Source organism: Macaca fascicularis, chromosome 8, assembly GCF_037993035.2.
Source record: "Macaca fascicularis isolate 582-1 chromosome 8, T2T-MFA8v1.1".
Classification (NCBI taxonomy): Eukaryota; Metazoa; Chordata; class Mammalia; order Primates; family Cercopithecidae; genus Macaca; species Macaca fascicularis.
In genome coordinates, this window is record NC_088382.1 from 132,789,353 (window position 1) to 132,806,793 (window position 17,441).

At 45.5% G+C, this 17,441-nt stretch overlaps 1 protein-coding gene, 1 long non-coding RNA gene and 1 other non-coding gene across 51 annotated transcripts in view; 1 reads left to right on the top strand and 2 right to left on the bottom strand.

Annotated features, from left to right (window-relative positions):
- Nucleotides 1–8,870, top strand: part of TBC1D31 (TBC1 domain family member 31) — a 73,892-nt gene extending 65,022 nt beyond the window's left edge. For 46 of the 48 annotated variants that reach the window (XR_012416626.1, XR_012416627.1, XR_012416628.1 and 43 more), the window contains 3 exons: nt 675–813; nt 5,974–6,069; nt 7,412–7,760. Coding sequence is in view for 43 of the 48 variants with exons in the window: in XM_065519575.1 (XP_065375647.1) it covers nt 675–813; nt 5,974–6,069; nt 7,412–7,545 (369 nt within the window). In the remaining 5 variants the exon portion in view is untranslated. Of the gene's footprint in view, nt 1–674; nt 814–5,838; nt 6,070–7,411; nt 7,761–8,735 lie in introns of those variants that run through there. The other 2 variants (XR_012416624.1, XM_065519577.2) reach the window with 2 other exon arrangements.
- LOC135964811 (uncharacterized) overlaps nt 1–12,879 on the bottom strand; it is a 41,727-nt gene extending 28,848 nt beyond the window's left edge. Inside the window, exons 1-3 of one of the 2 annotated variants that reach the window (XR_012416630.1) lie at nt 12,464–12,879; nt 8,354–8,475; nt 6,689–8,146 (exon numbers count right to left, since the gene is read on the bottom strand). This is a non-coding gene — a long non-coding RNA (uncharacterized lncRNA). Of the gene's footprint in view, nt 1–6,688; nt 8,147–8,353; nt 8,476–12,463 lie in introns of those variants that run through there. The other variant, XR_012416631.1, reaches the window with a different exon arrangement.
- On the bottom strand, nt 12,832–12,904 carry TRNAM-CAU (transfer RNA methionine (anticodon CAU)). The gene has a single exon. It is a non-coding gene; the product is annotated as a tRNA-Met (tRNA).
- Nucleotides 12,905–17,441: the final 4,537 nt, after the last annotated feature.

A 17,441-nucleotide genomic window follows, 5' to 3' on the forward strand; every position in this document is an offset into this window, starting at 1 on the left:
TGATCCTTCCTTGCCCTCCTGTTTTGTGATTTTTTTTAAAGTTTTTGTTATTTAATGCATTATTTCTATAACATAAAAATAATGTGTTTCCATGTAAAAGCTGTAGCTTTTCCAGAATTTTGGCAAACTTTAGGAGTTGGATTTTAAATATATTTTAGTTACCTTCTGAGCTAATTTTAAGATTATTATTTTCCCATTTTATGGAGAAGAAAATAGGGGTGAATAGAGATCACTTGACTTCCCTGTGGTCATCATGTGGACGAGAGCTGGGCAAAGAGTTCATTCTCTGAATTTTGTAGATTTTATTATTAAGATGTAGCATTCAAATTAAATAAAATGCAATTGCCACGAATACAAACCTAGCTTAGTCTTGTAAGATTTGAGATTTGAAACTTACTGAAATGCATTATTATTTCAGCAACTATTGGGATATAGTTGTGTGCTTTGTGGCACTCTGTAGTACTGCGGGTTGGATAAAACCTGCCTCTGCTTTCAAGGCTCCTAATAGCCTTGGGCCAACACAGGCACCCCAATTACCATAACACCAAACGGATCCTACTTGCCATGGGAATATAAAGGAAAGTGGATAGAGAAGACAGAAGGGGCTCATTCTACTGTGAGATGTGTATTACTATACTTTTTATGTAATTTTTTTTCCATTTATTTGAATTTAGTGGAAGGAAGCTGAAGGAAAAGAGTTCTGTTTGAGATCAGCAAAGAAAGCGTCTGCTCTTTCAGATGCATCTAGAAAGTGGTTTTTAAAGCAAGAGATAAATGCAGCTGTAGAACATGCTGAAAATCCATGTCATAAAGGTGAGTGTCTGAGAGGCCTTTCTCTCCATGATGTTACAGATTTATTCTTTTAGTAGGGTCTATTATTATGATTTTTTTTTTTTTTTTTTTTTTTTTTTTTTTTTGAGACAGGGTCTTGTTCTGTCACCCAGGCTGGAGTGTAGTGATGCAATCATGGCTCAGTGCAGCCTCAACCTCCTGAGCTCAAGCAGTTCTCCCATCTCAGCCTCCCAAGTAGCTGGGACCACAGGCGTGCATCCCCACACCCAGCTAATCTGTTAAATTATTTGTAGAGATGAGATCTCACTATGTTGCCCAAGTTGGTCTCAACCTGCTGGGTTTAAACCATCCTCCCGCCTTGGCCTCCCAAAGTGCTGGGATTATAGGCGTGAGCCACTGTGCCTGGCCAATGAATAAATTATTGGGATGTATTTTGGCACTTCTATTCAATCTACTGCTCAAGTAAAAGGTGATCACCGGTTACTATATTTTTGGTGGGAAAGGGTGGGCTGAGGAGGGACTATTACAAAAACAGAGTCCCAATGGAGGAAAAAGTTTGTGCAGACTGTCCTATGGAGTTCTGTTTGATTCTGTTGTTCCAAGGTGAAATATGTGCTTTGCCAAAAGCTGGTCCTCAGAACAACAGTATATTCAAGTACCACAGGGCAACTTCTCATAGGATCTGATCCAACACTAGGTTTCAGTACAAGGCTTATAGTGGCATCAACTGAAAAATCAAAATTATAATTTAAAACTCTAAAATACTCTGGAGGCTGAGGCAGGAGGATCTCTTTGAGACCAGGAGTTTGAGGCTGCAGTGAGCTATTATCATGCCACTGAACTCTAGCCTGGGCAACAGACAAGACCCTGTCTCTTTAAAAAAAAAAAAAAAAAAAAAGTTTTCCATAAAATTCTAGAGTACAGTTAACAAGGCACTTTTATTTTACTATGTTGCCTTTTATAATGTGAATAGGTTGCTTTTTAAAATAATAGCTTTGTTGATACATAATTCACATGCCCTATAATTCACCTTTTTATTTATTTATTTATTTATTTTTTTGAGACAGAGTTTCGCTCTTGTGTCCCAGGCTGGAGTGAATGCAGTGGCATGATCTCGGCTCACTGCAACCTCCACCTCCCGGATTCAAGTGATTCTCATGCCTCGGCCTCCGGAGTAACTGGGATTACAGTCCCAAGCCACCATGCCTGGCTAATTTTTGTATTTTTAGTAGAGATGGGGTTTCGCCATGTTGGCCATGCTGGTCTCAAACTCTTGACCTCAGGGATCCACCTGCCTCAGCCTCCCAAAGTGCTGGGATTACAGGAGTGCCCAGCACCGCACACAGCCTAATTCACCTACTTAAAGTGTATTATTCAATGGCATTATATTATCATGTACTAAAAAATACACTTACAGAGTCGTGCAGCCATCACCACAAGAAAATTTAGAGGATTTTTCAGCACTCCAAAATAAACCCAGTACCTGTTAGCAGTCACTCCCCATTTCCACTCACTCCCCCAAGCCCTTGGCAACCACTCACTACCTTGTGTCCATTCACCTATTCAGGAAATTTCATGCAAATGCATGTAATATATGGTCTTCTGTGTCTGGTTTCTTGTACTTGGCATAATGTCTTGAGATTCAACCATGTTGTAGCATATATCAGCACTTCATTCCTTTTTATTGCTGAATAATATTCCATTGTGTGGATATTACATGTTTTTTCAATCTATTCATCAGTTGATGGGACATTTGGATTCTTTCCAGTTTTTGGCTTCATGAATATGCTGTGTGCATTACTTTTCCATTTCACAAATTTGAAGAGTGAAAACATAGTTTAGGTCATTTAATTATGCCTACTTTTTTTTTTTTTTTTTAAAGACAGAACTTCACTCCATTGCCCAGGTTGGTGTGCAGTGGCACAATCTTGGCTTACTGCAACCTCTGCCTCCTGCATTCAAGCGATTCTCCTGCCTCAGCCTCCTGAGTAGCTGGGACTACAGGCGCATGCTACCATGCCCAGCTAATCTTTAGTAGAAATGGGGTTTTGTCACGTTGCCCAGGCTTGTCTCGAACTCCTGGCTTCAAGTGATCTGGCTGCTTTGGTCTCCCAAAGTGCTGGGATTATACCTCACCTGGCCAAATCATGCCTGCTTTTAAAACCCCTCATTACCGCTCATATTTGAGATTTAGTGGTCCCAGATAGCACCAAGGGTACTTCGGGGAAGTGGAGAAGAGTAGAATGTGACCCTGCACAAATTAAATATTTAAAACTGGCTTACAAAAGATAACAACCATGGGAGCTGTCACTTCTCCCTCACCCTCTCACACTTACCCTTGATTTTGTGTGTGTGTGTTTGTCTGTTTTTGTGAGACGGAGTCTCACTCTGTCGCCAGGCTGGAGTGCAGTGGCGCGATCTCAGCTCACTGCAACCTCCGCCTCCCAGGTTCAAGCAATTCCCCTGCCTCAGCCTCCCAAGTAGCTGGGATAACAGGCGCCCACCACCACACCCGGCTAATTTTTGTGTTCTTAGTAGAGACAGAGTTTCACCATGTTGGCCAGGATGGTCTCGATCTCTTGACCTCGTGATCCTCCTGCCTGGCTCTCCCAAAGTGCTGGGATTACAGGCATGAGCCCCCACGCCCAGCCTTACCCTTGTTTTAGAAATAAAAATAGAAAATATTTAGAGCGCTATCTATGTAGAAATAGAGAAAGGTAAGAAACTGTTAAAAAAAAAAAAAAAGCTTTCCTTTCCTCATCAGTGGTTTTCCTACACGTTTGCCCCTCTGCCTCCATGATGTCTTCCTTCCATGCTAGCTAAATTTTTTTGTCAGACCAGTCAACCGTGTATATTTTTGAACGTTGCTAAATTTCACCACTGGAGAGAATTTGATTAATAAACATCCAGTTTTCAAAAGTCTTAAGTTTATGACTGAATGATCTGTCCGTCATTTTCTTAATCAGGGTATATAGATTTAATCAGATTCATTTAATCCTAAAACCAGGAGGCAATCACCTACCATTAAGAAAATGACATTTTTGGGCCAGGCGGCTCACTCCTGTAATCCCAGTACTTTGGGAGGCCAAGATGGGCGGATCACAAGGTTGGGAGTTTGAGACCAGCCTGGCCAATATGGTGAAAACCTGTTTCTACTAAAAATACAAAAATTAGTCAGGAGTAGTGGTACACACCTGTAATACCAGCTACTCAGGAGGCTGAGGCAGGAGAATTGCTTGAACCCAGGAGGCGGAGGTTGCAGTGAGCCAAGATCTCGCCATTGCACTACAGCCTGGGCTACAGAGTGAGACTCTGTCTCAAAAAAAAAAAAAAAAAAAAAAACCCATACATGTTCAAAAAATACATATGTTCAAGACCTCACCAATAGTGATTTCATTCAGTAGGTCTAATAATAGTAATAATTCCATCGGTAGCTCTAGGGTAGAAACTAGGGAGCTAGATTTTTGTTTTAAAGTTTCACGGGTGAATCTCCCCAGCCAGTGTTTGAAACATTGCTGGAGACAAAAGGAAATCATTAGTTGTTTGAACAGAGATAATATTTACAACATAGCCCTTTGGGAAGATGAACTGAACAGGAGTGGGCAGGTTGAATTTTGGAGGACAGATGAGAGGGAGCTGTGAGATCTCAGCTCTGGCTGGGCACAGTGGCACCTGTAATCCTAGCAATTTGGGAGGCTGAGGCGGAAGGATGGCTTGAACCCAGGAGTTCAAGACCAGCCTGGGCAACATAGTGAGACTCTGTCTCTGAAAAATAAAGAAACTTTAAAAAGATCTGAGGAACCACACCTGATTCCCATCTTATCTGTGCAGCAGGTATAGCAGTGGCCAGGCTGCTTGGACCAAAATGCTGGTAGACTGGGAAGTTTATGACCTTAGTCCATTTGCTACAAGTATTTTATTTCAAAGTTATTTCGGGCCAGGCGCAGTGGCTCACACCTGTAATCCCAGCACTTTGGGAGGCAGGCGGGTGGATTGCCTGAGGTCAGTAGTTCGACCTGGCTGACATGGCCAACATGACCAACCTGGCCAACATGGTGAAACCTCGTCTCTACTAAAAATAGCCGGGCATGGTGGCGCGCACCTGTAATCCCAGCTACTCTGGAGACTGAGGCAGGAGAATCGCTTGAACCCAGCAGGTGGAGGTTGCAGTGAGCTGAGATCACGCCACTGCACTCCAGCCTGGGGTGACAGCGAGATTCCATCTAAAAAAAAAAGAAGTGTTATTTTTTCGTAAAATAGTTCAATCTGCTTTCTCTTTTCTCTGTTCTCTGAACAGTGCAGATTGCAGGCTATGTTTACTACCTCCACCATGTCCAGCCCTTCAGAGGTTTGAAGATGACTCCTAGATTCCAGTCCCCCACCAGTTCAAATTAGTCATTTGGTGATTAGTCACATTACCTTAATGACTCATTGAGCTAAAACTGTGAGTTAAAACCATTATCTAAAGCTTTTTAGAGAGGTAAAAGGCAGACATCTTACCGGTTCAATGAGACTCCCAGCATTCTGGGCTCGACACATGGAGGCTTAGACGCTAGTGGTGGGAGTAGAAGGAAGGGACCATTACAAGCAATGTCAGGATGCAAATGTTTTTAAAATCACCTTGGTGTCATACTGGATGTGCTGCTGTAGGAGTTAGGAAACAGTAAAACCACGGCTGAGGGTGAGTGTAAGTTTTTAGATGAGGAGAGTAGTTGATAAAAGTACCGGGAGGCACCACCGGTTGCTAGGGCACTGCTCTGCCTGCTACTCTAAGAAGGTTTCAGGTCAAACTTGCCTGTGGCTGGCTCTGATTGGCTGAATGTTTTGATGAGGCCCTGCCTGGCTAAAACCAGTAGTGATCAGCTCACAATCATTTCCAGGGAAGCTTTGCTAATCACATTTCATAATCTCTATCTTAATATCCATATGTTTGAGTTTGTTGGCTTTGTGTTTTAGCTGAAACTGTTTTTGAAGTATGTTTTACAGAAATCAGCTCAGCTCTTAATTCTCACTAATGACACTTCCTTGCCTTTTGAATGTTGACAGCATTCTTCTTAAAATAGAAAAGAAAGGAGTTTTTAGCCGTCCTTGGTGATTTTAACTTACTAGGGACCATTTGGAATTAGTAAGCCTTTCTACTCACTCCCAAACATCATCTTGATCTCCTCACTTTTATAACAGAAGAACCCAGGTTCCAAAACGAACAGGAGGACGCAAGCTGTTTGCCTAGAACCTCACATTTAAATGACTCTTCTGAAATGCATCCCTCAACGCAGAGTAAGTTGATAAGAAAATTATTCTGCCATTTTAAATGTAACGATATTTAAGCAAAATTGTGGTGTAAATTATGTTTATAGCATGTGGATGCCATTTTCCCAGGGCACTGATAATGAAAATCCTAAAAGGGAGGCAGCAAGATTCTCTCATATTTCCCAGTGGGAAAACTGGGTGCAGACCAAATTCCAAGTAAAGAAAATGTGAATGCACTAAAGCCACTCCATTTCTTGAGCACCAGCGCTGCTGCCCAAAAACGTAGGTGGAGGTTCTAACAGAAGTCTCTAACTAGATTGATAATATGAAATTAATAACTAATTTGACATCCTTATGAAAAAAATCTCAGCGTTGTTTTTCAAAGCTATTGCATAGTTGAATTTTCTTAACTCTGTTCATCTGGGCTGGGTGCCCTCCAGCAACCATTGAAAACATGCTGGGCACTCCAGTGGAATTCTGGGCCCTACCAGCAGTAGAACTGCCAAAGGCAAATGGCTTCATGCTGAGTTTTGATCCCTGGACGTGGTTCATTGGAAGGTTTTGGGTTTTTTAGAAGGGACAGAGTAGAAACATCTTACAGAAATGTAGTCACAGCATTAGGCCATCCATAAAGAAGCTAACAGTCTTCCCAGTAAAGTGTATTATTTATTCTTAAAAGGGAGGAGGAGACAAGACACTCTGTTCAACTTTCTTTCAACTAATTGTTTTCAATAAAACTGCCATATAGGTGAAGCAGAATTTAACAAGATCTTCTGAGTTCTTTTATACAATGTCCCAAAAAGAAGAGCTTTATAAGAAATATACCTCATACCAAGTCAGGAGATTCCAGTATTGTGTAAAATATTTTTGCTAACTCATATTTTTACATGCATCTATAAATTCTGTGCCAGAATATGAATTAAACCAAAAATCATTCAAGAGTCAGATGAAGTATGAGAGATTCTCAGCTATAGAGAGATTCTCTATTCTGACATATCAAAACTTAAATTTTTAACTAGATAATTCTAAATTTTAAAATGGTTATTTGGTAACCTTAGGTTATTTGGCAGCAAAATACAAAAGCATAAAAGCTGGATTTCTTTGGGAGGAAAAACAGTTTTTCAGAAAGATTGTTTATATCCCAAGTATTTCAAAGCAGAGAAGTTCTCTGTTAGCATTCATTCGGTCCAACAAATAATTATTTGGCTTGTAAATGGAACCACCTAGGGCCAGGTAATATGTAAAATTTGGGTTTTAGAATTGCATTTCATTATTTATTTTTACAGCACATTTATCTTTAAAATAAATGCTGTATCATTGCTAACATCAGAAAACTCAGCTTTTCTAAATTTTAAATTTCATTTTCAAGTTTCTTTAAATAGAAGAGCAGTAGAATGGGACACCACAGAACAGAATCTTATCCAGAAAGTGAGGAATCTTCGTCAGAGACTCACTGCCCAGGCTCGTCACAGATGTCAAACCCCTCATCTTCTGGCTGCGTAGAGGGCACCTCAGCTTGAGACAGTCGAGAGAGAGACCTATTTTGCAATCAGTGACACTGATTTTTAGATTATTTATTTAAAATTCCTATAAAGATCAGCCCTTTGTACAGAAAAAATGTGTCTATAAAAATTATGTGTTATTTAATTCTGATACTTTTCGGCTTGTAAATGGCTTATTGTACTTTTTACAATAAAAATGTTTTAGAAACGGTTAAAGCTGTGTTAAGCTTTCAGGTTGCAGGTACCGGCGTAAACATCAGTAACTTTAGTTGATAAAGGTTTATCTTAAGGATGAATGGAGAAATAAAGAACAGGAAATGATCTCAACAGCTCTATAGCCTGGACTGAGAGAGAACTCAGCAGCAGGTGGAGAGCACCAGCAGCCTGGAGTGGTCTCCATCACCACCTTCCTGCCCACCCCTGCCTCGGCCAGCGGGACCTCATCTTTGTCAGGGACCCCACCAGACTCGCAACATCTCATCTCTGGCCCAGCTCCTTCTGCCCTCTGCCTACTTCTTCTGGCAGCACCGACTGCTCTTCCTCCGTCCCTCCGCTTCCTGGCTCCACAGTGGGGCTGCTTGTGACCTCCCGAACCTTACTCGCTGAAAGAAGGGTAGAAATACTTGATATGAGGATTAAGTAAGGTCAGCCAGGCCGGACATGGTGGCTCACAACTGTAATACCAGTGCTTTGGGAGGCTGAGGCAGGTGGATCACTTGAGGTCAGGAGTCCGAGACCAGCCTGGCCAACATGGCGAAACTCTTTCTCTACTAAAATTACAAAAATTAGCCGGGCGTGGTGGCACACACCTGTAATCCCACCTACTCAGAAGGCTGAGGCAGGAGAATCGCTTGAACCCAGGAGGCAGAGGTTGCAGTGAGCCAAGATCACGCCACCGCACTCCAGTCTGGGCGACAGAGTGAGACTCCATCTGAAAAAAAAAAAAAAAAAAAAAGAGATCAGGCCTAAAAAGTTCCTGGCCCAGTGCTTGACACATAGTAAGTGTACAATATGTAGTAGTAATTATTTTCTCTGGTGCCACGAAGCATAATCTTATGGTTAATCAAATATTTTCAGCAAAGTGCTCTCTTTTGCCCAATAAGCAAAGTTCTAAAATGATATCCTGGCATTACATACAGCATTGGTTTCCCAAGAGTATCTTCCTCAGCCTAGTTTTCTGTACATTTTTAGGTGGCTGCAAACATATGCCTGCGTGGACCAAGCTGGTGTGACAACAGGAATCCCAGGATATAGAATACGTAGAGTGTGATGGAAACTTTGGTAGACTAGAATTGCTTGCTCACCGGAAAGCATCGAAATTCTGAAATTCTGTGATTCTGCCACCCAGAAACAGCTGTCTATTGCAGTTTTTTACCTCTATTTCAGGTCCTCTTTTACTAGGATTTATACCCAGTCAGGTCTGTTTTGCAGCTACACATACCACATACACATACAAAACCCTCTTTTTTATATCTAGAACTGCAGTAGTTAATTTTTGAAAAGAGTTCCTGTTCATCCAGTGAAAGTACACTATGAATGCTCTCACCCAAATGAAGTTTTTATCACATGCTTCCAGTTTTCTCTGAGCCTACATTTCTCCGATAATCTTGATAAAATCACTGCCTTAGCAGATTTCAGATACTTGGTTGAAGCGCCTCAGTCATATGTGCTTGGTTGGTATTGCAAAGGTTATCACATTTAATGAAATATATAAAATACATTTCTGATTATCTCTTCCTGCTTCTTGACATTATATCTTCAATCTTCAATTTCTTTATAATGTGAATTCTCTGGAATTGAATAAGGACTGAACTTGGCTAAAATTCTTGGCTACATTTAAAAAGTTTCTCTCCATTACTCCGTTGAGTTTGTTAAAGAAGAGCGGTCCCTGTAGGCCTTTTCATATTTATTACATCCATAAAGTTTCTCTCTGGTGTGAATTCTGCAATGTTGGCTAAATGTTGGGCTTCAGCTAAATCCCTCTCCACATTTGGCTACTTTTGGAAAGTTTTTTTCCAATATGAATTCAGTGGTGCTAAATAAGCTGTTAAGTTGGTTAGAGGCCTTTTCGAATTTATTTACATTCATAGAGTTTTTCTCTAGTATGAATTCTCCCAGGTTGAGCAAGATTTCAGCATTTGCTAAAGGTCTTTCCACAGCCATTGCATGTGGGGCGTTATAGCAGCTGACTACAAGGACTGCATGAGGCTTAATTTATTAACACGGGTGTGCTTATCCGAGAGTCTGGATTTAATGTTTAAACTCATTCTGTCAGTCTGGGTCCAGTCAGGAAGCAAACCACACAGTTGTTTGGATGAGGAAAGTTTAATGTAAAGACTTATTAAACTATGATGGGGAGCAACTATGAAGATGTAAAGAGCACTCTACAGGGTACGTAGGACTGAGGAGAGCACTCAAGGAAGGACAGACTCGGAGGGGAGGCTCCTCCCTCCCCGAGGCTTAGGTTCAGACCTGGTCAAAGAAGGTGTGGTTGCGGACCACTGGATATTGGGGAGGGTCTCAGACTTAGCCAGGCCAGGGGTAGTCCACGTCCCCAGGCAGCAGGAAACAACTCTCCTGGGGACAGACAATCCGAGGCTGGTAAAAATGCACAGGGAGGCAGGGCATAAGGACCTCGCTTGTCAGGGTGGTGTGCGGGCTGGCCATATCCAGAGGGCCACAAGAAATCACCCTCAGGCACAGGCAAACAGGCCAGCAGGCAGGTGCTCAGAGTGCGTCAGGGTGGCACTGCTGGCGTGAGGCCTGGAACATGCCAGTGTCCAGACTGGGAAGACTATAGTGACGTGGTCATTGGGCCAGGACTGTGAAGTCATAAAGCAATTGTGCACACTAGGCACATGGGGCAGAGCACGACTAGATGTCCCCCATGCACACGCACCGCTGGTGGGCCATGAAGCAAGAGTAAGCCAAACAGAACATTGGAGCAAGGAAGAGAAGCCCTGTTTCTCCTGCAGTGTCCCTCAGCACCCTCTATTGACAGCTCAGCATCATGCGCATTGTAAGGAGAAATGCCTCAAGAGCCCAGCCCATCGCTGCAGACCTGAGATGATTGATAACTGCCACGCTCATGCCATTGAAAGTGGCTCCACAGTTTGCTTGGTTGGTTAACAGGAATGTGGACTCAATGTTGGCCTCTATCTAATGAGACAGATGCCAGAATTTCCCTGGCATGATGTGGATGCAGGTCTCCAAAAGCTCAGGGAAGTAGGAATGTAGGGGTGGATTGATCACATCTGGCCTCCTCACTCACCTCCCAATGCCATGCTCTGGGTCCAAAAGTAACTTCCTTTATGAAGGCACTGAGCAAGGGAGCACCTACAAACCTGAAAAGCTCTGTGGTGGCTCATGCAACAAGACGTGACGGCGAGAGATCCCACCACCATGGATGTGCTCCCTGGTTTCAGTGGGGATAATGGAGGCAGCAGAGGCCAGGTAGCAGCATTTAATTACCAGACAACCATTTACAGTAAAGGGCAGCAGGGCGGTAGTAGTATTAAAGGATTTTTGGCTACTGATAATTGACTACACTGTCCCTAAGAATGAAATAGATAGGTGGCCTACTAAAATGTTGCTTGAGATATGTAACAGGAAAAACTCCAGACCTGGTAGCCAAAAAACTGACTCGAGTCATCACCTTGGAGCGTCATACCTGTCACCCAGTTTCCAGTATGAAAATGATTCCCAGATCCAAAGCCTCTTGATAGAAGGGGAGGCCAGGTCTCCCTGAGGAAGGACCCTGAAGCAGTGCCACATATACGTGCTTATGAGTATTCTTTGACCCTTTCCCAAAGAAACCTCTTGCCATTTACTTGAAGGGTTGTGTACTAGGGAAAAGAAAACACCCATATCTCCCAGGGATTACTGAACATGGGTTCTGAATTGACACTAATTACTGTGGCCTACCAGTGAAAGTCAGGACTAACGGTGGTCAGTTGATCAAAGGAGTCTTAAGCAAAGTTTGAATTACAGAGGGTGAATAGGGCCATGAAACCAACCTGTGGTTATTTTCTGAGTACCTGAATATATCACTGAAATAAACATACATGAAAAATGGCAGAATCTCCCCGTTGGCACTAAGACCCATTGAGTAAGAGCTATTATCCTAGAAAGATTCAAGTGAAAGCCCCTGGCATGTCCTCCTTACCAGGATAGTAAACCTGGCTAGTAAAAAGTTATCACAATTATCCCCAGGGGCTGGGCGCAGTGGCTCACACCTGTAATCCCAGCACTTTGGGAGGCCGAGGTGGGCGGATCACCTGAGGTCAGGAGTTCGAGACCAGCCTGGCCAAAGTGGCGAAACTCCGTCTCTACTAAAACTACAAGAATTAGCCGAGTGTGGTGGCACCTGCCTGTAGTCCCATCTACTAGGGAGGTTGAGACAGGACAATTGACTGAACCCGGGAGGCAGAGGTTGCAGTGAGCCAAGACCATGCCACTGCAGTCCAACCTGGGCAACAGAGCGAGACCCTGTCTCAAAAAAAACAAAACAAAACAAAACAAAATAAAAAAATCCCCAAGGAACCTGAAGAGAATCATGCCACCAGCAAAGAATTGAAAGATGAAGGGCTAGTTATAGCTATTCCATTGTAATTTAATTCGCTATTTGACCTGGGCAGAAGGGAGACGGATCTTTGAGAATGGCTGGGTTAGCAAGAACGTAGTAGGTGAGGACCGCAGTTGCAGCGTCTGTTTCAGATGCAGTCTTGACACAGCTCCCCGGCATATGGTATATCCCAGCGCCTGCATGACCTCCCTGAGACCCCTCTCCCCAGACCCTATCATGACCTGCCATTTCCAGATAGGTTCGGTGCCCACCGCTGGCCTCTCATCAATGCTGCTTACCCATCCCGCAGCCTCCTCGCCGCCCCACACAGTGTTCCCAGTCACTCCTCTATTACCTCCATTAGACGGCCTTGAACCCCGCCGCGCTCGCAGCGCCGTCCTGGACTGTGACCACCTGGACTCCCGCCGTAACTCAGAGCTGTGCGCGACCCCCCGGCGACGGCCAGTACCGAAGAGCAAGGGCAAGGGCGAGGGCAGGTCGAGGAGTCGGGGGCTGCTCCAGGCCCTCACAAGTGCTCTTTCCTGAGCACTCGGGCCGCAGCGCGAGGGTGGTCTTGGCGGGGGCACTTCTTAACAGGTTCACCTGGTCGCCGGATACTCGACGCAGATACGTCTTTCCTCCTTATTTTCAGTCCGGGACTTTGACCAGCAAACAAAACGTTTCTTTTCGGTGGGGCTGTAAGGACAGCAAACAAAAGTATTGTGCCCCGTGTGAGGATCGAACTCACGACCTTCAGATTATGAGACTGACGCGCTACCTACTGCGCTAACGAGGCACCTAGCAAACGTTTTTGGACGGAGAATTATGAGTCCATATGGCTGGTGTGCTGCGCATGCTCAGTTTTACTCTTACCACCGCTGTAAATCCCGTACAGAGCACTCGGAATTCTAGTTCCGCTGCTGTCCCGTTTGTCAATTAACAAACACTGCGGTTGGCTTGTCAGTGCCTCGCTGGGTAGCGGCGACACGGAGAAGGGGAATTTTTCCTCCTATTGTGAATCGTTATTTTTGTATAGTGCGTACAAACCGTTTGCACACTCGTGAACGCATGAAACACTTATTAGGCACCTACTGTGTTCCCGTCCCTGTGCTGGGTGCTGCTTTCACAGGAACAAACCCAGGCTCAAGGAGTCGGGCGAAGATGCGTAATGAATGGAAAACACACACACACCCTTCCTGTGGCCAGTGCCCTGTTGCACACTTGAGCTGGTTCTGATTTTTCTTCCTTTTTTTTCTTTTTGCTATTCAAACAGGACTTCAGGGAATAACCGTGGAAGCGGGGAGTTAATAATATGTTAACTGGGAAGCACGCTCTCCTTTCCCTTTCACTCCCCTCCCCTTCCTCCCAGCCCTTTATATAAGCTCATTTACCTACATTATTGCTAAAGGAAACTTCGTGCCCCTATCGAAAATGGAAAACAGGTAAGGGTTTTTCCCTAACACATGTTCAGATGAATACATAACTATTATAATTTTTAAAAAGCCTCTTCCACGTACTGTCTAAAATCAGCCAGACTGTAGCACACTGAGGATTTGTAAGTTTCGCTGTATGTAAATTTCACCTTATAAAAAGGAAATGAAGACAGAACTCTGGGCAAGGCCGGGCGTGGGGACCCCTGGGGGGAGTGTGCGGACGCCCGCGGGTCTGGGTGCCTCCCGGGGAAAGGACAAGTGATGGACAGGCCGACGGAAGGACAGGGAGTCGGGAGAGGTTCGGGTGGACCTAGGTGGGTGTGCGGATATTCACGGCACAACTCTATCAACTTTTCCGTTTGTCTGAAGTTTTTCCTTAGAAAATATTGGGGGAGGAATTTTTTTAATCACCTAGAATTTGAGAGATACGGTGGGGTGTTAAGGGGGCAAAGGGCAGTATGAGTACAAGCAGGTGGGGACATATCATCTTGACAGCAGACACCACAATTGCTGAGGGTAGGGGAAGGGGAATCTCGGAGTGGATGGGGGTGTGGCCTGCTCGACCTCCGGGTGGGAGAAGGACTGGGAGCTGCCGGGCCGGTGGCCGTGGGGCGAGGAAGGAGGAGTTGGAGGTGGGGCAAGTTGCCGGGACCCCAGACCCGGAGACTGACACCCAGTCCTCGGGAAGCTCCTGGATCCCACGGTCTATGGTGGGAAGCCCAGGACTTCTACCAGCCTTGGGGAAGCGCGCATCCACACGTCCCTGCGGGAATCCGACCCAGGGGGCTTGCTCCCTGGTAAGGTTGCGGACTGCGGACTGGGAGTGTCACCTAGATCTAGCTGCTTCTTCCAGATCTGCAGGCCCGAGGAGGTGCTGATTGACCTGCGGATTAAATCCCAATGGTCCTGTCTACCACAATTACAAACAGCCCCACTTTCGGGCGTAGCAGTCCCACGACTGGCAAGCTACCCAACATATTGACTCATCACTTCCACAGTTATTCCCTGAAGTCGTATTTGAACAGGATGAAAAAGAAAAAAGGAAAAGGAAACAGCCCAAGTGTACAACAGGGAACTAACTGGTCACAGGCATAATGGTCTGTCCAGCCTGTAAACAAGAAAAAGGGATGCTCTATGTTGTGATATGAAATAAGTGAAGAACACAATTGCAGAACTAACAGAGTGTGAGACTATTTCTGTAGAAAAGGGTAGATGTTTACATCTGCTAGTATTTGCACACAAAAAGCTAAGATCGCTGGACGCAGTGGCTCACGTCTGTAATCCCAGCATTTTGGGAGGCCTAGGCGGGAGGATCACCTGAGGTCAAGAGTTCAAGACCAGCCTGACCAATATGGAAGAAACCCCATCTCTACTAAAAATACAAAATTAGCCGGGCATGGTGGTGCATGCCTGTAATCCCAGCTACTGGGGAGGCTGAGGCAGGAGAATCGCTTGAATCCGGGAGGTGGAGGTGGCAGTGAGCCGAGATGCCGCCACTGCACTCCAGCCTGGGCAACAAGAGCGAAACTCAGTCTCAAAAAAACAAAACAAAACAAAACAAAAAAAACAAAAAAAGCTGAGATCAATAATTAATACTCTGAGGGGTGGAAACTGTATGGTTGGAGGCAGGGGTGACATGAAGACTCTTTAAAAAAATAAACTTTATTTTCTAAACAGTTTTACAGTCACAGAAATATTGCAAAGATAATAAGAGTCTCCATAAAGCTTTCACCCAGGGTTCCCTATTATTAGCATCGGTCGTTGGTATGTGTTGTTTGTTACAAGTAATGAACCGGTGTTGATGCATTAACTAAAGTCCATCTTGACTCGGATTTCCTTGGTTTTCACCAGATGTCCGTTTTTCTGCTCCAGGACCTCATCCATGACACAACATTACATTTGATGGTCCTGTCTCCTTAGGCTCTTCTCTGCCGTGACAATTTCTCAGACTCTTCCTGGGTTTTGATGACTTTGACAGTTCTGAGGATATTAGTCAGGTATTTTGTAGAATGTCCCTCAGTTTTAACATTTGACTGACAGCTTTTCTGGGATGAAGACTTTTCACTGTATACCTTTGAAAAACAGTTTTTTAAAAACATACTTGAACTATGTTAATCTATAACCTATTTAAATGTTGACGTACATTAATTTAAAAGACGAACTGTAGGAATTAGAAGAAAAAGGAGGAGAGGAGGGGAGGGAGAGGGAGGAGGGAGTGAAAGAAGGGAAGGAGGGAAGGACGAGAAGAAAGAGGGAAAGGAAGGGGGCATGGGAGGAGGAGGAGCAGAAGGAGGAGGAGGCTACCTGGAGGAGCTGGGCTGATCCTGCCTTGGGCCCGGCTCTCCCGGCGACCTCCCGGCTCTCAGACCTGGCTGAGCCTGGCGGCCGCCAGGGGACGCTGTGCCGAGGGCTCGCCGCCGCCGCCCCTCAGGTTTCGCCTTTTTCCAAATTAGCCTCGGGACACACCGCGCCACTACCCGGTGCAGGATACCACGCCGGATCCCCACGCCATGGCGAATCCCCAGCCATCACCCAGACCTGCTCAGGGAGGGGAGGAAGAACAGGAGTTGGGGCGGGGGCGGTGCAGATATTCCGCTCCATAAAGTGTCTCCAGCTTTTAAAGATGTATGTCCCCAATTTTCCAAGACCTTTCGAGTGAATTTTCCAAGAGCCTTTGAGTGGAATGAAACTCTCACGGCATCCCAGCCGCGGCGATGGGGTCCCGCTCCTGCAGAGTCCCGGCAGGAGCAGAGACTCGGGAGGGGACCGCTGGCTGCCGGAGCCCTGCTGGCGTCCGGAATGAGGGCGGTCAGGGTCGCCTCCCCACGGGGACGCAGGTGAGGGAGTGAGGTCGCGCACGGAGGCTCCTGCAGGCGGTGACCCTCAGCTCTGACTCGCAGAGAGTGACTGATGCCGAGGACCCGCTGGGGATCCGAGGGCCTCAGCCTGCGCCTGCGCCGGGGCTCCCCGACCAAGACCTTCCGGCCCCCAGGCCTTTCTTTGCACGGGCAGTTCTCGGCCTGATGTGTCCTGCCCTCAGGCCCCTCTGCAGAGACGGAGATCTCTCCCTTGCCCTGTGTCAGCCAGGTCGGAGGTCACCTTCCCGCCGAAATCCTGATCACCATTGCCTTCATCTGCCTCCTTCTCCCATCCTCCTCCCCAGGCTGAACGTGCTCCTTCCTCCCAGCTAAGCGCCTTTCCTGCGGTGGCTCATTTACTTCCACTCCTAGAGCAACCTGAAGGGCTCAGTGCTTCAATTGCCCTTCACTTAGGCAAGCGAAACTCAAACTCAAGGTCAGGCGACCTGACCAAGTTCAAACGATCACCGCCCCCTTTCTCAGCAGTTTCCAGATCATTTTCCTCACGTGCATACCCTAAAATAATGTTGAAAAACTTCTGTGCATCTCCTCTCATAATATTAATATCATAACAGTTTAATTATAAACAATTGCAAAAGACATAATTACCAGTGTATGTAAATATGACATTTAAAAATATACCCAATGGGCCGGGCGCAGTGGCTCACACCTGTAATCCCAATGCTTTGGGAGGCCGAGGTGGGCGGATCACCTGAGGTCGGAAGTTTGAGACCAGCCTGGCCAATATGGTGAAACCCCGTCTCTACTAAAAAAAGTTACTCGGGCGTGGTGGCACGTGCCTGTAATCCCAGCTACTCGGGAGGCTGAGGCAGGAGAATGGCTTGAACCCGGGAGGCGGAGGTTGCAGTGAGCCGAGATCCTGCCACTGCACTCCAACCTGAATGACAGAGTGAGAGTCCGACACACACACACACACAAAGACAAAAAGTACCCAATGACATCTGTATATCCTGTGGATTCCATACAAACCAAAATCTATTTTGAAATATATACAAATAGGCCGGGCGCAGTGGCTCAAGCC